Raw genomic sequence first — 21642 nt, forward strand, 5'->3', positions numbered from 1 at the left:
CGATCACCATTGTCTGGGCCTAGCTGCTCAGGTTTCAATCCACCTATTTGAAGTTACTAGGTTTCAGTTCACGTCACTTTCTGCCCATCCAGCCCTATATATCAACAGTTCGTATAGGAGGATCTTACGTGGGATAGTATCAAAAGCCTTTCTGAAGTAGAGGTAGACAGTATCTACTACTCTCCCCTCAGCTACCAGGCCAGTTGTTTCGTTGTAGAAGTTGATCAAGCTGGTCAAGCATGATTTCCACTCAGTGAAACTATGCTGACTACTACTAATGAATCACAAACTTAACTAACTTGCTAGAACATCTTTAATGTGTCTGTATTTTAGACATAAAAAGATGGTTCCTATATACATAATAGTCTAGTCTTGCAGTATTTATTGAGGTGGTATTTTTTATGGTAGATTCTAATGGCTTTTGCCATGTAAAGAAATTTAAATTGAATGTTTGTTACACAAATACTAGCCTCCTAGGGCACTAACTGTACATTTGTTTAATTTTCAAGTAGAAGTCTAAATTATTTAAAAGAAAAAAAAGAAAAAAGCAACAACACCACAAAAATTTCAGGAAAGCAGTTTACGTTCAAAAGGAATATAACTCATTTTCGTGGCCTGAACACTACATTTCCTACAAAGGCACATTTCATTGATGAAATGAAATCTTTCCCGTTGTTAGAAATGCACAAATGAGCTTTCTTTTTAGTGAAAGAAATAGTGTATTCTTGTGTTTGTATTCTGCTGTTGTTTGCAGCATAAAGTTCAGAAATAATTTAACTATTTGTTTCCTGTATAAGTTCTATAAATCCTTATCAGGAATGCTGCTCTGCTTTATTTATAAGACATCTAGAAAACAAAGTGTTCTGTTTAATACTAGTAGTGATTTGAAACACCTTCTACTTTCTGCCTTTTCAAAAGTGTTTCTAAGGAAGGAGATACTAGAAAAATACATAGTTTAGATGATAACTGACCATCTTCTTAACAAGACAGTTGTGACTGTGTTCTTGCCAAATAAAGTAAGTTATGCTTGGAAAAATACAATGTAAAATCACGGCAAGATAAAAGCATGTAGTTGATATGCATTTGTTTCAGGAACCAATCATCCTGTGCCTTAAGAACCTAGAAGCTGACAGACTTGAAAATATTGCTTGGCCATCTCAACGTTAGAGGAGCGAGCAAGATAAGAGATAAATTCGTGTGTAGAAAGTTTACCAAGTTAATGGTATGATTACAGGGCTGAACTGCCAAGCCACCTATCACTGCATGAGAGTACAAGGAAATTCCTTACCCAAAAGCAGGTACATGAGTTATGATGTAAAAATTCTTAGACCTAATAAACAAAGGCTAGGCTAACACACAAAATGTTCAAAGAATCAATCATTTGATGTGACAGTGCTAGCTTTTGTTGTTTTCACAATACAACGGGAAGATAAAGGATGATTTTTGACCTGGTAACACCTGTCACAAAATTGTTGCCCTCCAGTGAAATTAAGATTTCACTTTTGAGAAAAGCGCATATAGAAACTTCCTGTGACATACGTGTTTTACAGACAGAGTTAGTAAGTCAGCATTACCTATGCTGAGCACAAAGTATTCATATTATGATATTCTTGATAGTAAGTAAGGACTTTTTTTTTTTTTAAACTGGGACTGATAGGTGCCTCTGAGGAAGGAAAAAAAAAATTCCTGAAATTACTTTTAAAATAATACACAAATCTAAGAATTGTAAATTCTCGTACATACAGGAGTTATTACATTTGTTAGACTGTACTTTTAAGCATTATTTATTGGTTCTTATCAAAACACACAAAGCATGCCAGTAAATACTTCAGTTAAAAATAGGAGCATTTTTAATTTCCTAATAAGATAATGAAAAAACAAAATGTCACTTTCTAAAAGGAGTTGTAATGCCCAACAGTATATGGCAATGTGCACTGAAAGTGCTACTACCTTTGTATATATGGTTTCTAATGGTTGAATACCTCATCATTAAAGAGAAATAGCAAGGATTTCCTGTTCTTTGGCTAGATTGTTATGTATTATAGCTAGTACAGCATATGGCTTGTTTAAATCTCCCTACCATGTGTTTGAGTATGAGGGTATTTCTCGCTTCAGGATCAAAGCTTTGGTACTATTTTAGAAAATGAGACTGGAATTCCAACTAATGCTGCATTTTCTACAACTGGACAAAGCAAAAAATTCCTCACTGGTTCTTTGCCTGTCTTATTTTATCATAGGGACTTTTAAGTTTAAAACTCTGTGTCTTACAATGCTCTATGTACAGTTCATAGGTAACAGCCCTGAGTCAGAGGTCATTTGTAGGGATTTTCCAGCAGGCTAACTCCACTGCTGAGTTACCATCATTTATGCATTACTAGCATGAAAACATTCAAAACCTCTTCTTTAAAATTCACACAAACTATCTCACATTGCAACAGCTGCTTCATATCCCATTGAAATCCAAACATGACCACAGCAAAATGTTAGAAATTATACTAATTGTAACATTTTATTTGGACTGGTCAGCATCGGATTTATAATGCAGGGCACATCCATTCACTGCCAATGAAACTGAAAGATTTTTATTTATTATATTCTTTAGTTTGCCTACTTGTGTGGGGCAGAGGCAGGTGGTTAATACAGGTTTTAATACAACAGCTGTTGTGCGTAAGATCAACTGACTTCAAATTGCATGACATGGCACCTGAAAAACCTTAGGTCGTTGTGGTTTAGACATCAGAGTTAATTAAGAATGTTTCTGAAAGCACAGCTGAACGTATATATGTTTAGTTGGAGCACACGTGTCTCAGTGCTTAGCCTAAAAACAGGCAGCTGAATTCACTCCTGCTAATTTAAAAGCTACGAAGGAATGCCTACTTACACAGCAGTGAATAGTACATACTTCTCAATTTTAGCTCTCATTTTGCTGGAGTTGGCAGGCCCCAAAAGGGCATCAAGCACTTTCTACGTGGAAGACAATCTCAGTGAAATAATAGCAAAGTTTAAATTCAACTTTCTGAAACTGAAAATACATTGCAACAGCTTAAAACAAGCCTCCCAAATGTCACCCCTTCAGTTGATTATCAGCTGGCAAATTGCTTTTCGTCAACTACAAAACCTGTGTGTAGCCTCGCTTAAATTTAACGTGCAGGCTACCTCACTGAGTACACCTGAGGCCTCCTTAATTGTTTGCAGAATGCAAGCTAGGACTTGGCTTAAAGTTTGGTGGTGTTGTCTCAGATTCTCCTTTACAGCAGGTACTGGGTGAGGCTTCCTCAAGACCACAGTTCTGCTGCTTAAGACAATGGACTGCATGTTGGGAGAAAAATACCTAATTACAGTTGCTTTGTGACATTTTGTTACATTCAGGTAAAGAATGACAGTTCCGTTTGAAGCCTCTAACGTTTCCATCGCATTTAAAGCGTCAAGAGGCCGCCATACTTCAAATAAAGCCGCTGATCAACCACGCAGTTCCCTTTGCTCGTAACTAACAAAACGCGGTATGTTTCATGGAGATGAAACGCATCCAAGGAGCGAGGCGTCGCTTCAGAGCGCTGCGCGCCGCGGGAAACCTCCGGGCCGAGCAGAGCAGGCTCCGGGCTGCACCCTCTAGCTTCGGCAGCACTAGCCGGGGGCCTCACCCTGACAAAACCACCGCCAAAGCGAAGGCTTCAGCACCCGTTACTCGCAGCGCGCTCACCGCAGCGCCTCAGGAAAGCGGCCCCCGAGCCCGCGCGCGCACAAGAGGAGCGGGGGTGGGGGGCCGGGGCCGCGCGCCCCCTTCGCGCCGCCTCCAAGGCGCTCGCGGAGTGGCCGTTGGGAGCGGCCGTTGGGAGCGGCCGTTGGGGCGCGCGCTGCTGCCGGGCAACAGCGTCCCCTCAACGCAGCTGCGCGCCTGCCCGCTCTCGTCGTGCGCGGAGATGGGCAGCGAGCAGGTAGCGGCTGAGGGGCACTTGGCAGCCGAAGGGGCCTGAGGGGTGGTTTTTCTGTTAAACTGGCTTTTAGCGTCCGGGTTTAAAAAACGGGCTTGAGGCAAGCTTCTGATTTTTTTTTTTTTTCCTTATAAAGTACGAAGAGATTTTAATTTGTTCAGTATTTCTAGAACTGCAGAAACCTTAAATGCTGAAGATAAACTCCAATAGAAACGTTTAACTGTGTGTGTGGTTTTTCATCACTTTGCATTAACCAATATTAATTTGTATCGTTTCTCTGGTGGCCTGATTGGTTTGTAGTTGGTTAATTTAATTAGAAGGAAGAGTCTGCTCTGTTAAGTCATGTTCTGTTGTGTAAGACAATCCTGTTCTTTTGAGTTTGGTTGGTTGTTTTTTGTTTCTGACTTACTCGCTCAGATTTGTTTTCCTCTACAGAAATGTCTGAAATATATTGAGTGAAATCCATAACTTCCTTCAGTGGATTAAAAGCTCACCAATTTTTCTCTTATTGGGTATTTTTCTTTTGCTGTGCATGTTAGTGGGTGTGTGTCAGATGCTCTTAGCTATTAGAGACAGTCCTCACTTCCAGGACTCTCTTTTTAGTCCATCTCGCTACCAGTATAAGTTTACTGTGGGTCGTTAAAAAATATTGGCTAATCTCATTACTGAATTTGTCATCACCAGCAGATTGGAGTTATAAACTGTGGCGCTGAATTTTGTTTTTCAGCAAAAGAAAATCGAAACAATCTGTGTAACGTTGCATATGAAGACAAGATAAAGTCTTGGTCATTTTTGTATCCCTGTTACGTATAAGAATACCCAGGTTTCTGTTATTTGTTGCTAACCAGGAATCTAAGGATTTGAGACTATAGACGTCATCACTGAGAGCAATAGCTAGTACTCCTCTGGAAGTTCAAAAGCATTTTCTCCTATACAAAAAGATCATTCTTCCTGTCCCTGCCCTTGAGAGGACAGCCGATAGTGTTCCTATCTTGCTGTAGAATCTGGACTAGAGAAACAATGAGTTCTAAATTTCAGTGCAGTTATGCAATGTGTGGAAAACAAAGAGAATGTCTGTACTTGAGATTCAGAAGCAGCAGAAGTGAATCCAGTTAGGGTCCAGCAGCTAGAAGGTTGTTGACAAACCAGGGTCCAGCAGACCGCTGGGATGGCTGGGAGGCTGCAGCTCTTAGGTATGCAGAGGGTCTGAGGGAACTTTTTTGTTCACCCTGAAGGTGTCCATTGTCTTCTGCTACCTGAACTATAGAGAAAGATGGTGCCAGATCCCTCTTGGTGCTGTGCACCACAAGATGAAGCAATGCTCTCAAGTGGTGGTGTGGAAAATGCTGACCGTGTATAGGGATGACATTCTTCACAAAGAGATGATTAAGCAGTGGAGGAATTTGCCCAGAGAGACAGTGCCTTTAGAGTTTTGTATTTCAATTGGACAAGGCCTGAACAATCTGACCTAACTTCTTGTAGTTAATAAATACTGATTTGAGCAGGAGAGGTCCTGTTCAGCCTATAATTAGAGGTCCCATCCAGCCTATTTTTTTTTTTTCTACAATTCTCTGATAGTGTGGTTGTATAAAGCCATATTCAAACTCCTCCAAACTCTGTCTGTAGGCTACACTGTGTCCTATAGGCTCATCAGCTTAGTAAGCGGCCATTTTATGATGCACTGCACGTTCACTATTAAGAGACACATTCCTGCTAGTATCACAAAAGACTGATAGCTGTCACACAATCTGTGGTATGGATTTTTTTTTTTCTGTTCAATATGTTATATGACAGAGAAATAAATGGCTTCATATTTTCTCAGTAGATTTACAACTGCTCCAATTACCAGACAAATATCAGAGTTGTCATGTAGATCTTTCTGTATTGGTTATAATACTGGTGTTGGTTTTTTTTTTTGTTTGTTTGTTTTTTGTCATTCTAGCCTACAAGACTGTTAGGACTGTTAGGGCTGGTAGAATTTCAATGATTGTGTGTGAAAAATCTTGCACGTGTACCCTGCCTAGCTGGAAGATAGATTGGTGAGAGCAGTAACTGATGTACTGAAAGAGATATGTGATTATTGTGGCAAAGTCTTAGTCACCTTTTCTGTGGTAGGCAAAAAACTAGATTAAAAATACCAGGATCTGCCTACTTGGTGTTTTGAGCACTCCTGTTCACCAGGCATTTTGATCTCTGTTCCAGGTGAATCCAGATGAGTTTAATATCTCATCTGGGGGTGGTGGAATTTTTGTTCTTTGAAAGAGTAGTACTGTTGATTTGGAAACAGGATATTTCTTTGCTGCGTGACTCCCACCTCTTACAGCTAGTGGTAGGCAAGGAGTTTTTCCCCATCGTGCTCAGGGGAACTTCCTGGAGTGGGAATGTGTTTGCTCCTCTTTCTCAAGTTGGACCATGTGTTTACACAGCAAGTCGGTTTATGAAGAGATTGCTAACAACTGATACGTATCTCTATACTTACTTTATCACTTTGTTAAATCCTGCTCTTTTGACAGAGGTTTTCTTTGGAGCCTGGTTTAATTTTTTTGTCTTGCTTCAGAATTGCAAAATTCATGTAAATGCTTAAGTGCCTAAAACTTGGGGAGTTCTACGGCACAGCAACTGTACTGCAAATGGTATTAAACCCGGCTTGCTTAGGGGTAGCTCACGTATGTATGCACAAACCTCCTCTGCTTTTATCTTTTCTCCATTCCACAGCCTTTGCGTAAGAAACAAAGCAGGATGAGGATGGTAGTAGCATAAGTGCACAGTGTTACTGCAAGCGCATCTGTATGAAAAGAGGTGGGGTGGGCAATGATGGGACATTGGTGGCAGGCTGAAACAAAGGACAAATAGAAGTATAGACAAAAGCACTCCTGGTAGCCAATTTTAAATAATTTTACAGCTAGTCTGTCTTGTTTGTTTTTAGTAAGCTGCTGTGCTAAAACATGATAGCCAGAATCCAGGGCATGGTCAGAGGGCAGTTTTGGACAGAGACTGCATGGGAGGCGCTGAGGGGTCAGTGTTGTGGAAATGCAGAGAATCCTGGGCACTCCTAAATGGAAGTTTAGAAAAAAAGACCATTTTGTGTTTTTAAAAAATGTTGACTGATGAATCTGAATGAAAAACTGAATTGTATATCTATATTAGCTCATGGTATCTTTTAAGGCTTTAATGGAGATGTTGGCAAAAAGGTTACATAAATGCTTCCTAACATAAAACTCATTTTTTTCAGAGCTGTGATTTGTCAAAGGTATTTGAGAAAGTTAAATTTTACATGAAAACATGCTAGAAAGAGTAGGGAAATTATATGAAATTGTATGTATAAAATTATTGTAAGAGTTGAAAAATGGAATTATAGCAAGATTACAAATTCAAGTATTCCGGGAGCCTAATATTAGTACTAATTAATTTTATTTTTTTTTCCCAAGGCTGGTCCAAGTGGCAAAGGGGAGTTGGCAAAGAGAACAGTGAATTTACTGCCACAGTTGTCTCAGGTGGTTTTCTTGGATTTTTTATAGCTTTAATTTTCAAGTATGTATCACAGCATGTTTACATAAAGACCATTCAGATGTATGCTGAAGTGGAATCATGTATATTCACTGTCTGCACTATATATCTGCATGCAGAGCATTACTGATATTTCAATATTTGGAAATACATTTCAATATTTTCAAAACTTTGAACATTTGAAAAAAAATGTAGATATTTAAGTAAGGTATAAAACTAGAGAGTATAAGAACACTTACATGTAAGTCTAATATGCTCATTTCTTGTGAGCTGGATATTTTGAAGTTTAGGGCAACATATAAGTAGTAGTTTATTGTATGATTTTTATGCTGCCTTATTTCTGCTATATATTAATTTTTTATTATTATTAGTGATTTTTTTACTATGTTTAAGGTGTTGTCAGTGTTAGAAAAACCTATGACAAATATAAAACTAAAATATAAAATATTTATTCCAGGCAAGATCTAAGCCACCATGGCAGCAGACTTGTCCTTTATTCCGTAAGAGTAAAGAACAAGATGACGACGAATCAGAAGACTTTACTGTAAAAAATGAATATCCACCTGGTAAGATTAACAGAAGTTAGTTCTGCTAATGAAAATCTTTCAGAAACCTAGGTAAATGTGCAATACATTTTAACTTTTTTTTTTTTTTTAACTTCAAAATGTACTTTCTGCAAGGAGAATATTTAAAGGCAAGATACAAGAGACTCAAGATACAGGATTCTAGAGCTGATGAAGCTGGACCATCAATTTCTAAATTGCAGAGCAGCAGTCATCTGAAAAAAAAGCAAGAACGTTTCAGAAGTGCTCTTGTTAACATTATGTTGTGAGTTTCCTTATCTTTGAATAATGTACTTTTCCTTTTTGATAAATGAATCAAATTTTTAAATAATTTTAAACGTTCTAAGATTACAAAACAAAAGAAAGTTTGTGAGTATGAACTACATCACTGACTTTAAAAGCTGAAACTTAGGAAGTGAAATACAAACTTGGTCAGATGCTTCAGTATTCTTTTTGAATCAGAATGGCTTGTGCTTGTTGTAAAATTTTGCCAGTTACTTTTTTTTTCAGAACGGACATATAGGGTGACTATGTATTATTTATGCCAGTAAAATGTATCTAAGAATGTGATGTATACTCTTCTGTTTATTTGTTTTGTTTTTGTGTCAGGCAGGAAGACCTTCCTGAAGAACCCTGTGATGGAATCCAGCCTCCAATATCAGATTCTTCTACACCAATAGAGAAAGATATTGTGGTAGCTAAAGACTGTTTTCAAGAATATTTAATGAAAAATAGTGCTAGCCATTTATTGTAAAAATTGACAAGATGATTGATACAATGACAGAATTGTGAAAACAAAAAAGCACTTAGCGCTAATTACGTTTATTTTTGCTAAATAAGCCCATATGTCAGTGAAACTTGCTCTAGCAATGGCTATCTCGTAGTGGACTTGACCAATGCAATCTTTTATCCTGCAGAAATACTACTATTACATTCACCATGGAATTGATACAAGAAATGTAGCCCCACTGGATGAATCGTGGCTAGATCGCATCTTAGCTTTAATTCCGCATCATCTGAAAGTGTTTGATGAACACATGCATTCATTGACAGATGAAATGAAAGAAGACTATTTTCTGAGTGTAAAAAAGGCTATAGGTACATTTCTAGTATTTTATTCTTGTTTTATCCTAAGTTGCTAATACTCAGAAATGTTTGTTGTCAAGTTCTGGTCACGGCTGAGAGCAAACAATGTGGAAGAATTACATGAAGTGCTCTCCTAGATGTTGGAGGTGCATTTTAACAAAAATAATATAATGATTTTCTTACCCTTGTAAGGTTGAAAGCGAATGTTATTCAATATTTTTGATCTTTCAAAACTTAAAAAAAAAAAAAAAAAAAAACACATTACTTTATTCTGCAAAGCCCTTTTTAATAGTATAACTTTCTACTAAATCTATTTTCATGTGTATCCAAGTAAAACCATTCATTTCAATGAGCTGTGCATTTTGGTAATCTTTATTCCTTTTATAAGCTTATTCTCATCTTGGTATTTTATTTTACTTTTTTTTTTCTTTTACACTTTTTTCAGTTGACTTTGTTTTAAGATATACCAGAGAAAAAGAAGACAAGAAGAAGGATTCTCTTCTACCTCATCGTGCAGAGTAAGAAAATATATTTATTCAAAAACATTGAGAGGAGAACAGTGGGGTAGAACAGCATGGGTAAGGAATAGTCTTAGGTAGTGTTACTCCGTGTCAGCTGGAGCACTACACAAAACAGTAACAGTAAATAAGATTTAGTTATTAGTTATCTAAGTTCAAGTAATGATTATATAGCATCTCTGGAAAAACCCTGAAAAACATGTATCTACCTTGAATAATTGTTTGGAATTAATTTTGTTTTTGCAGTGGTTAACTAGTAAGAAATCTCCCATTTAACCCCACAGCATTTGAAAATGGGATATAGCAGGGCAAATCCTTGTGTATAACTTGCGTTGTAATCGATGGAACAATGCCTTCTTTTGCACTGATTTCACTGAAGCTTTGTATTGTTTACAGATTACTACATTCTTAGACCTGTACGTATTGAGCCAAAATGTAACAAATACAGACTTTTTGTCTCTCACAGCAGTTCACTAAAATGTAGTAAAACATTAATAGGTGCCTAGCTTTTTTGGCTGGGTTATCTAGCGTGTAGCAACCTCCATGTTCTAGTGGGCAGATGTGGCATTCCTTTAGAGTAAGAGACTATCTCCATTCCATTCACATTTGCCTTAAAATCTCTGCAGGCTACTGAAAGTGAGTATAGCACTACTCCCAGGGTCACACATCTGCCCAGCGTGGACCAGCCTAGTATCAACTTTTCTAGAACATATTTCTTACTGAGATTTGAAAGTAAAGAGGTACCTATTCCATAGATACAGGCTTGAACTGGTAAATAAGTTTGCCTTGTAGTGCATGAAATCTTACGAATACTGTAGAAACAGAATATGTCCGCTTAAATCAACCAGATTCTGCTTTGGGGGTAGTATTACTGTGTGATTTTAAAACCAGAAAAGGTTTTGTTGTAAATAATACTTCTGGCCTGTGGTTTGAAGTATAAGCTTTTAAATACCAAATGGCAGGCTTTAGAGTATATAGGAGGGTGACTGTGACGCATATTACTTAGGCAATTTGCATCTTGAAAAGAGGAGTAATATGATAATAATTCATTGTTTTATATTCCCTGGGTAAGAGGCCATCCTACAATTTCTGACTTTGAAGATCTTTCATGTCTCCTAAGAACTGTTATTTTGTAGGACATCACATTAGTTTGTATGTAAGCTTATGTCACACACTTGCACACCAAACTCAAAGTATAAAATTATCCTACTAGAATAGTCATCGGTAAAACAGTTTTTATTCTGTTAACAGTACTTGAAGTATGATCTTTATTCTAAAGATATATTAGTTTTTTTAACCTAACTCCCTATAAACACTTTTTCTGTCTCCTATAGAATACAGATTTATTAAGAAATGGATTAAAGTTTTGTATCAGAATTTGAAGATGGAAAAAAAAACTGTTACAGACATGACTTATTTGTCAGGAATGTTTTTGATTTTCCCTTGGAACTGTGCTATTCTGTTGGAAATAAAGTGTTTCAGTATCTTGTGAACTGAGGTTACGTTTGTCTACATATGGAACTGTGGTCAATTTCTTCCATCGTACTGTTTTCTCCTTCTAAGATGCATCATTTTTTATTTTTTCTATCAAAGTAAAATCTTGGAGAGGTGTAATGTCTGAATAAATTCTTAGATTAGTTTTTCATAAAACAGTATGAAAAATCATCATTACTGTTTGAGAACCTAATGGTATTCTCTCTCATGCACTCAGTGTTTGTCTAATTTTGGCACTTAATTCTTTTGGTGGGAATACGTGCTGGAGCATTCTCATTCCTGCCCTACCCTAATGCCAGGGTTGTTTTTGAATGAAAATTGCCAAAACAGTGTCAATAAAGCACTGCTTATGTGCAGTTTAGCACATGGTCAACCGAAACAGTTGAAGGAGGCTTGTCAAGAGGCTTGTATGGGGGAATAGCTAAGCTGTTAATTAGAAATTGCCCTAAGTGTGAGATAGTTGCTGATTTGCTCAGTGGTACTTCTGATTGTTTGCAGTAGCAGAAGCCAGAATTACTTTACTGGCAGAAGTTTAGGGTGCTACAGTTTTGCAGACGTCTAAGTGGCTAGTTTAACACTTTTTGGAGCCTTGTCTAAATTCCTTACGGTAATAACCAGGCTTTGCTTTAGAGAGCTTAATCTCTTTTTGTTCCTTGCTTGAGCCATTTACAGAGAGTGTCACATGCAGATCTAGAAAATGCCTCTCGATTCGTTGTCCAAGTTGGTGCTCAGTATGACAGAGCAGTGTTTCAGTCTCTAGTTGTGACTTAATTCATACAATCCTTTCAGGGCAGTATTATTTAGAAAGTTATTTCATGATGTGAATATGCAGAGGCCACTTAAAGAAGAAATGGAAGTTATTCATCTAGACCCAGAGTTCTCTGAGGTGGATTCTACATAATCACATCTCTACATAACTTATTCCTTTCATTGGAAACCCAGTGCCTGAGATTTGATGAGAGGTAGAAGGATCTGAGACAGGTTAAAATATAATTCTCCATTTCATATCTGAGTAATAACTCTAAGAAGTTAGGAAGACATGGAGACAGTTACAAACAGTGCAGGGCATAACTTAATGGTTCTAGCTATACAAAATAAAATAATTCTGTCATTGGTTCCTGAATGGGACTATGCAAAATATACTGAAAAACTGTAGTTACACTTGTATAATCTGAGTTACAACAAAAGAAATAAAGGTTGCAATATGTATTTCTCAAATTGAAATACTCAATATTTTAACAGTAAAATTCAACTGTCTGTGGAAAATGGCCAATTACCTTGTTCAACATTTTTTAAAAGAAATAAAAGTTAGGAGCATATAATTAAAACAAACAAACAAAAAAAACCCACCCACACCAAAATAGCATAATGCTTTTAAAAAGTTGAAAACAGACCCAGTGGGTTTATGAAAAGGCTCTATAATGATGACCTTTAACAAATTGAATATGTTTATAAACATAAACTCAACATAATGTAGAAAATTGTGTATTAATTAGTTGACTAAATATTATATGATAATTTTATTACATTCTAAGGATAAAACATGGTATAAGATACCATGAATAAGTTACAGATCTCTTAAGACTTGGCCAGTGTTTCTATCTTATTATTATTTTTTATACAGTGGTCAATATTTGAAGATAGCATTATTAATATCTGAATAATCAACAGAAAGCTAGATTGATCTAATTTGTCTGGGATGGAAATTGATTATCTTAAATATACAAATATTTTTGTTCTTAGAACAGCTATGTTCATCCTGCTGTGTTTTTTTGTTTGTCTTCTGTGTGTGCATGTGCGTGTGTTTTGTTTTGTTTTTAGACTAGAAGTAGTGCCAAAACCTTGGAATAAGTCTTTCACATCAGCATACAGTTACATGAAAGAAAATTTGCATGCAATAAATCCTTCAATGTTAGCTGTTCTGAACTTATGGGAGACTTCATTTAAGTAAGTGTTATCTATATTTCTTAGGTTTTCAGATGCTCAATGATTTCAGAGTCTGTGCAGGGAAATAATGAATGATGATATCTTAAGATTTCCAAGTCACCATATCGAATCCGGGGCAACTACAATATATACATATGAGCACGGGTCGGGTCATGGACATTACGATTTTGTTCAAAAAACATTTTCCCAAATATATTTGTCTGTGTGCACTCTGACTTTATGCTTTGAAGAGTTTCTGCCAACTTTCTCTCTATAGAGGTCAAACTTGCTTGTCTGTGCCTACCTAGAAATCACATGGAATGATTTTCAAAAATTAATGTCACATTTGCCATCTTCATTTCCTTTTGTATGTAGGCAGTTTTAAGCAAGAAGCCACACATGGAATTTGGATTGTTTAGGAATTTTGTACTTCAGAAGCATTCAGAAGTTTTAATGCTTAATGTTATATGTAATGACTAACATATACATGTTACTCAAACATATGCACAAACTCTGATTCTGAAAATGCTTATTAATATGCTCAAATGTAGTAATTACTACTTCAATTTAAGATCATTTGTACAGACAGTACTGCAGTACTTACATGTGGGGCTTCTGAAAAAATAGAAATAATAATAATAATGATCTCTGAGAATAAAATTATATGTAAGTGTTTAAAATATGTTTAAAATAACATTGTTTGAAATGTGAAATACAAAAAAAGTTTTATGGTAAAAAGATAATAAATAACAGGGTACTATAAATATGCTCCTAAAATATTCATGTTAATTTCTGTTTCAGAAATTTACGCCTTCTTGATACGGAAATATTTCACAATAAACAGGAAGCTGAGGAACTCTCATTTTTCCAGATTAAAGTCATCCAGGAAATAGGAAAATCCAAAGCTATTCTATCTAGGAAGTATGATCCAGTGTATCTATATTTTTTAAGTTACAGGGAAATTTATTTCTTCATGTGTTTTTGAAAATCTGAACTTTGTAGAGAGAGAAAGAATGACCCTTTTTAATAATACGTATTTAAAAAAAGAGATGTGGTGTTATGAAATGCTTTGAGACCTATGTCTGAAAAGTGCTTTGTAAATATTGAGCTTATTATCATAATTTGTGCAGTTTTCTGATTCTGAATTTTGGTGTGATGTATTTTGCTTGCTGCTTATAGGGATTTTACCAATATATGCATTTTAGTCTGTTATGAGAAACACTTTTATTCTGAGGACTTGTCATCTAATTGGTCTGCTTCAAAGGATTTTTGGAGCTATTTTAGATTAGTGAAGGTCTGCTTTTTAAAGTTTCTCCAATTTTGTTTCCAGTTTTCAAGGAAAAAATGAAAACGGCTAAAACAGGCCATTGGAAACAGCTAAAATAGTGAATGCTGAAGCAACAAATGAGCAAATGAGAAAGTATAATGTTGCTGCTATCAACAATTCATGACATATTAGAAAGTAAATTGTGATAGAACTTTTTATGCAATAAAACTTGCCCCATCCCTGCCTCACACAAAGAAGTGCCTCGTATCGATAGGAGTAATTCAGATTAACCTAGTATTGGACTAGTAACAGTACCTATGTACAATATCTATTGGTGATTTTGTTATTTCAGTTTTTAGCCATTTATGAAATGAGAGTCATCTAAAGAGTGTTCTATTAATGAGATTCATTGACATTAGAGATTATCACTAAGTTTAAAAAAAAAAGTTTGTGTATCGTAATACCTGTATATCCATATTTTAAACAAAAGAAAGGCAGTTTTCTTGGCAGTGTGCTCAATATGCTGCAGTTAAATTTTCAAACAAAGTGTCAAAATTACTAGGGTTTGTTTTGCTTTTTTAGGTATTTTGTGGCACTGCTGAATTGTTTGTATGTATCTGATCTTTCTTTAACCAATAATGATTGTTTTCTGCAGTTATTTATTACTGCTTTTTTACTATTTTGGATTTTATTTAAATAAGAAAACTATTGAAACTATTATATTCCCTAATAATTTTTTTCCTTGTCATTCTATGGAATTGTTTTTTTTTGTTTTTATTTTTTCATTTCTGGCCTTGAAGATATCTTTTTGTTCTTAACTGAAATCTGCCCATCTCTGTGCTTTCTTCCTTCCCGTTTCCCTCCAGTACCAGAGCTAATTTCATTTTCACTAAGGGTGACTGGGCAGAATTCCCCATGGAATGCTTTCACATTTTAACATCTACTGAGGTTACAAGGCTTGCATAAGGTACTGCATAGCCCCTGGGACTACACTGCCTGTGAAGCCTTTCTGTTTTCTGTTTACCTGAGAAATAGAAGACGAAAGCAATTTACCAATTTAATCTTAATAGATAAAATAAAACATATAAAAACATATTTTAAATATGGTTCCATAATAGTAGATAATATTTTCAGAGACGTTTCCTTTGAATGTAAAGATACTACTGTATGAGCTAATTAAATTAAAGTAGTTTCCCAAGTATACTGCAACATATTTTGAATGCATGCAGTATGTACCTGTACAGCAATTAACTTAAAACTACAGGTTTATACATGATAATCACTTGAAAAACTTAGCAATATTGTATTCTTTTAAGGTGGCTTCCAGAAGTACAGAAAATCTTTTACCAAGGTAATAAAAGAAAACAAATACCCAGCAATGCCAGCACTGCTAAATTAGAGTCTTTCTTCAGTTGTGCTGCCACTTTAATGACTCATCAACTGCAACATTTACTTGTACATTCTATTCAGGACTTTACAGATTTAATTGTTCAACCTGCAGTAAGTAGTCTTTCATATTCATACTAGAAACATTGCTTATCTATGTACCTACATTTTTTTTTCCTGTTTATTTCAGTTGTGGGGAAAAAAAAAGGCATGACCTCTGCTTGCCTTCTTGGGGAAAAAAAGATACAAGTATTTTAGAAATGCATTGTTTATTAAATGGAGTTTAAAAAACAAACACTTAAGTCAGAAAGGAAATACTGGCATTTTAAATCTGGTAACACGCAGTAACACCACAGTTAGTTAGACTTACAATAGGAATTCATTAGTATAAAAGCCGCAGGCATCTTGCACAGTTCTACTGCAAGAACTATAGAGGTATGTCTATAATCCCCATCTGTGAAAAAGGTTTATCTTCTCTCTACTATTAGTAGGTACCTATTACATGCTTTGGCAGACTAGTTCTTGGGCAAAAAAACTAAGCAACAAGAGAGTGTTTCTTTCGCACTCACACAATGTCTATTGTGGAGATAAATATTTCCCCTTAATATTTGATGTTTCGGAGTGTAACTGGATCTTTGTTTAGCTTTTGTTAATAAAGCCTCGCCCTCAAATATTCACAGAACTCTGGCTCCAAATATCGAGGAAAAAATATGCAGAGAATCTAAGGAAGTAAGGAATCATACTGTGGAAGTATATGTTTTCATTCCTCCTTCATACATTCCTACACTTGTGGGGGTTGCTAATGTAAAGCAACTCTGTGTTGGTCTGTGCAAACAACTTCATAAAAGTTTTTGACTGGTGTAAAGAGGATGCCTCTTGTGTCAACTAAAAATGATATTGTATTTCATCTTAATATCCATTTTACATTAATTTTATCAGAGGTATTTCCAATTTGCACAAGTATTTTTACTGAGATTAATATTTGTCATATGCAGTTAAAATCTTGACAATTCAAGATGCATATGCTGGAGTAATTCTTAATGATCCTTTGATACTTTCTACATGATTTAGGTTAACTAATATTTTACTGCTTTTATTTTTTTTGTTAGAAATCAGTCCGAGCCTACAAACACCCAGGTTTCATACTGAGGGTAACCCTTGAGAATGACCGTATTAAATTTGAACGTGACTTTAACGACTATGAGGATATGTTACTGAATGTCTATACCGTTATGATTAATGCTGTCAGTGATATACCAAGAATTGAGACCAAATTATTCTCTAAGTGGGTAAGAAATTACAATCCTCATGGTTTTTGTTTTGTTAATATACTGTTGCTACATTTACTTTGTGGGTATTTTAATGAATAGTTTTACTGTCAGAGCTCACAGTAATATGGTAATATCCTTTCAGGATATTTGGAACATTTTGAAATAATTTTATTATCAGAAGGCCCAATCACTATTTTCTAAGCAAATAAAAAGCCATCAGCTATTTTCCAACAGCAGCTATTACAAATGTATTATATACTACAAAAAAAAAAAAAGATGCATTCAAATTATAAAGATATTTTTGCAGGATTCTGGAAATATCTCCTATTTTGACACTGGAAGGTATTGTCATTTTAAATATAGAATCTCTTGAGTAGGCTATATTAAAAACAAACAAACAAAAAAAACCATAATTTTACAGCAGTTTCAATTTTACCTGTTTTGTGCATTTAACCAGATTAAATGTTAGGTCAAACAGGAAACAATCCAGGTTAAGTAAAAAACATTTTGTGAAATAATTTAAAATTATATTTTTTTAATCTATTTGCTTTGGAATTGTATATTGTTTTCAGTGTAGGAACCTTACTTTCTAGTTTAGAGAGAGTGAAAGGAACCGTACCTGTGGTGCATCTTGACCATTTCCCAGAGAGCTATGGAAGGTGAACATTTCTATTGAAGGAATATCATTTGGAGATTCTGTTGCCTTTTCTACTTAGCACCAACTTTAATTTTAAATAAAGATACCAACCCTCAACATTTCTGTTAATATGCTTAAAAGCATAACCAACCAAGCAAAAATCTGAATAGCAGTGCTATTCTTTATAAAAGCACTAATCAATAAGCTGTGAAAAGATGAATGGAAAGAAACATCTCAAGCATGTTTAAATGCACAGGAGCAAGGCTTTATAGCTTCTGAGTGTTTGCAGGAAAGTGTTTTCCATAGTTCTAACCTGGAAAAATAAAGTCAATGTTGACTAAAATTGTTGATGCATTTGTTTGGGCTGGACTAGTATGTAAAATTGTGAGTTTCTGGATGAAGCAGCACTTACTTCTTGCTTGTTAGAGGCAGAGTTCCATAACCTAGGATTCAAAAAAATTGGGAGTAGCATTTAAATCACTGTGTATAAAAAATATAATTTGTAGTCAAACTTTAATTAGAAAGACTTTAAAGTAACATTTAATTGATTTTTCTTCTATCCTGTTAATCTTCCAAATATAGCTGATCTGCAAAAATATAACTTGAAGTAACTTGAAAATGTGGTATATTTGTGTTTGTTTATTTTCCCCAAAGCCAAAAGGTGAGTCTCCATCAAGTGTTTTGAAACCTGTTATACTAGATGAGATCTTGGACAAACATAAGAAAATGATCAGAGAAGAAATTATCAAAGAAAGCATTGCACCTGTCAAACATCTCAAGCTGTATGATAAGTATAGCTTCCTGATAAACAAACAAGCTGAACAAGATATTGATCAATTCCTGACCGAGGAACATACCTTTGAAGAAATGAAAGGGGAAATTATAAAATACCAGAAACTCAGTAAGGAAATAAAATATACTTCTAGGAAGGTAAATTATAATAATATTCATAAAGAGATATGGACATAATTTTAACACTGATCTTGTACTAAGAATGTCAAATTTGATAATAATTAGGTGTGAGATAATTAAAGTGAAATAAATTAGTCTTTTCACAAAAATATTTTTTCATGAGTTAGTATTTCTGGGGTGTACTAGCCCTACTTCAGTGAGACATAGTTCTTTTTACTAGGTGTTCTTAGGGGACTTGTTAAAGGCATTCAGAGTATGTTCCTCCTGGATGTGAAGGCACAAAAGAAAGAGTGGGTCTGATCCCAACCCAAATTCCTTCCAAGCGTCAAAGGCAGATAGAGGATCCTTAACGTGATCCACTTCTTTTTTGTCTCTATAAGGAGACAAAAAACAGGTGGCAAGAATGCTTTGCTCTCACATTCAGAAAAACAATTCGAAGTTTTAAGTGGTTTTCTGTAAACTGTTTCTCTTCTAGCATTCAGTGCTGACCTCTGTTCTGGAAAAACTAGTACTTACAGGCTTGTCATGATGGTTTCTGTGTATGGAAGTCAAGCTCACTTGCTCACTAGTCAAAGAAAGCCTTGGATTCTGAGACTCCCTGGGAGGCAAAGTCCCCTTTTAATCCTGAGAAATGTCACATATCCATGTGTTTCCAAGAGAAAAGCAAGATTACATTTTGGATGCATCTCAAACTCTGTAATTTCACCAGACAATATTCCTCTTACAGAGAATAGATGCCCTTCTTATATGAGGCTATAGATTGTCAAGATTGAAAGCAATAGAAGTAAAATTTATATAAACTTTGACATGCACATACAGAAGAACTGTTATTCATAACTATATATTTTTTTTTTCTTTCTTCATTGGAAAGTTTTAAGAGCATTTTTTGATTTGACTAAATTTCCTAGGTGAGGGCCCTGACATTCTGCTTAAGATAGTGAAGGAAAATAGGTACAAGCTGTCCAACATTCTGCTAACTTAAATTTGTGTTGCAGTATCTCCGTCTAGGAATGTTTGAGCTGCATTGTGATGAATTAATAAATGCTTTGGTAAAGCAAGCAGATAATATTTGTGAAAAAGTTATTGCAAAAACGTTCAAAGATCATCAAGACATAAGTGTGAGGTAACTGTCAAACTGAAAACGTGTCAATGTATTGAAATTGAAATGTATTGTAATTGAAATGTATTCAATTTTGCTTCCACTGTTGAACTTTTATAACCCTTAAAGCATACATTAATCTCATTTTTGCTTTTATATGTGATTTGTCTAAAGGTGGTTAAAGCAAAACACACACTGAATAGTTTATTTTATATATTTTTCAGACTGTGTGATGAGTTTGAGAGAATATCGGAAAAAGCCCTTACTACTCCATCTAATACGCAAGAACTAATGGAACTTAAGGTACTCTCTCCTTTTTAATGAGTCCAAGCAAGAAGTAGCTACCAATACTATTACTCTGTCCTTGAGTAGTAGCATATGCAAGTTGCTCACATTATGTGTGTGATTCTGGACCTGTTAAAGTCACTAGTGCTGTATCTTTATTACAAAATAACAAAGGACAGATCATCTTTGGCCGTGACATGTGGGATATCACATTTGGCTAAATGTGATTAGCCTGACTCATATATACAGCCAAACTCTTTGCCCCACCAGAACATCATGCTTGCAATCAGACTACCTATTTGGAACAGTCCTTTGTCTCTGCTGTCACTTGTCCTGTGGCATTGCTGAAAAGAGTGCCAGTAGGTTCGGACCAAAACCCTGTAACGCAATAGTCTTCAGAGTAGGGTATGTGGAGCCCAGGGGTTGTACAACACAATCCATTGGGGTGTATGAAGGAAATACTAGAACTCGCTTGTTTTTTTATCTAAAACATGAGAAAGAAATTAATCTTTAACAATATTTAATATATAGATTGACACTGGTGCCCTCACTTGGTCTGTTTATCAGAGGGTTTTGTGTCATGTGCATACATGAGGTGTCCTGAGGGAAGATTGGTTGTTCCACAGTGTAAAGGGGTTTGCAGCGGCACTCTCACTTTCAGCGTGTTATGATGTATTGCAGTTTGTGTGTTCAGTGTTACACAAATCCACGAATAAATGGTTTTACAGATGATAATATCTATTTTTAACTAACCTACCCATCGTGAAATGGGCAAGTGGCTTACAAAGATTACTACAGAGAAACTGGCTTGAAGATAATACTAATGTCATGAGCACAAGTATTGTACAAGAAAATGGCAGAGCTGATGATTCTAGTATGAGCTCTTTGTCAGCAATGTTATGAGGTAAAAATAATGATGGTTTAATCAGATTTGATAAGAAGTTGGCCAAAAAGCCACTGCTTTGACTAGAATAAAAAAAAAGCTTCTGGTAAGGTTGGAGAGAGCACCACACATGAAATTCATTCACAGTGTCATGCATAGGCATGCTGTAAAGTACTTGATAATTACTGAGGCATAAAAGGCATTAGTAAAACCAATTGTTCTCAGGGTACCTAGTTCTCTGAGTTGGAAGATGGTGACAGGGAGCAAGATGATGCCTATATAATTCAATGGGAAACTGTAAGTGACCTCCTCCATGTTTTGAATGTTCATCAGTCTATGGGGCTGGACAAGACTCACCCAACAGTACTGAAGGATTTGTCAGAAGTGCTTGCCAAGCCCATGTCAGTAATTTACCAGCAGTCCTGGCTAACCAGGGGGTTCCTATTTGACAGAAGGTTAGCCAATGAGACTCTGATCTACAAGGACAGCAGGAAGGAGGATCCAGGGAATTACAGGCCTGTCAGTCTGACCTTTGTCCCAGGGACTGTTATGCAGCAGATCATCTTGACTGCCATCATGTGGCATATAGAGTATGCCATATATAGAGTATCCTTCAGCAAAGCACTTGCATACACACTTAAAACAAACATGTCTTAGTCTCTTGCTGTTCAGCTAAGTTCTGATGTATGTGCTTGATTTTAAATGTGTGGAATGTAGATGTGTGCTTAAAATGATTTGGATGCCTGAGTGGTTGGCTAAATTTGGATCGGAGTGGTTTGAACTGCTACAGTGAAGCTGAACACAGGATATAAGGGGAATAATTTTTTCAAGTAAAAAGTAAAATGTTTAGAAGTTGGAATCTGTGCTGAGACTATG

The 21642-nt window shown here is 35.7% G+C and overlaps 1 protein-coding gene across 16 annotated transcripts in view; it reads left to right on the forward strand.

The window, feature by feature from the left end:
• Positions 1 to 88: 88 nt before the first annotated feature.
• DNAH7 (dynein axonemal heavy chain 7) overlaps positions 89 to 21642 on the forward strand; it is a 120433-nt gene continuing 98879 nt past the window's right edge. For 13 of the 16 annotated variants that reach the window (XM_066999915.1, XM_066999914.1, XM_066999916.1 and 10 more), the window contains exons 1-14: positions 89 to 3935; positions 7361 to 7426; positions 7897 to 8005; positions 8120 to 8267; positions 8612 to 8696; positions 8920 to 9100; positions 9534 to 9606; positions 12922 to 13047; positions 13828 to 13947; positions 15610 to 15793; positions 16789 to 16968; positions 18242 to 18517; positions 19495 to 19622; positions 19823 to 19901. In XM_066999915.1, coding sequence (XP_066856016.1) covers positions 3510 to 3935; positions 7361 to 7426; positions 7897 to 8005; positions 8120 to 8267; positions 8612 to 8696; positions 8920 to 9100; positions 9534 to 9606; positions 12922 to 13047; positions 13828 to 13947; positions 15610 to 15793; positions 16789 to 16968; positions 18242 to 18517; positions 19495 to 19622; positions 19823 to 19901 — 2181 coding nt within the window. In that variant the 5' untranslated portion in view covers positions 89 to 3509. The remainder of the gene's footprint in view (positions 3936 to 7360; positions 7427 to 7896; positions 8006 to 8119; positions 8268 to 8611; positions 8697 to 8919; positions 9101 to 9533; positions 9607 to 12921; positions 13048 to 13827; positions 13948 to 15609; positions 15794 to 16788; positions 16969 to 18241; positions 18518 to 19494; positions 19623 to 19822; positions 19902 to 21642) is intronic. The other 3 variants (XM_066999910.1, XM_066999921.1, XM_066999913.1) reach the window with 3 other exon arrangements.

Source organism: Anser cygnoides, chromosome 6 (assembly GCF_040182565.1).
Source record: "Anser cygnoides isolate HZ-2024a breed goose chromosome 6, Taihu_goose_T2T_genome, whole genome shotgun sequence".
NCBI lineage: Eukaryota > Metazoa > Chordata > Aves > Anseriformes > Anatidae > Anser > Anser cygnoides.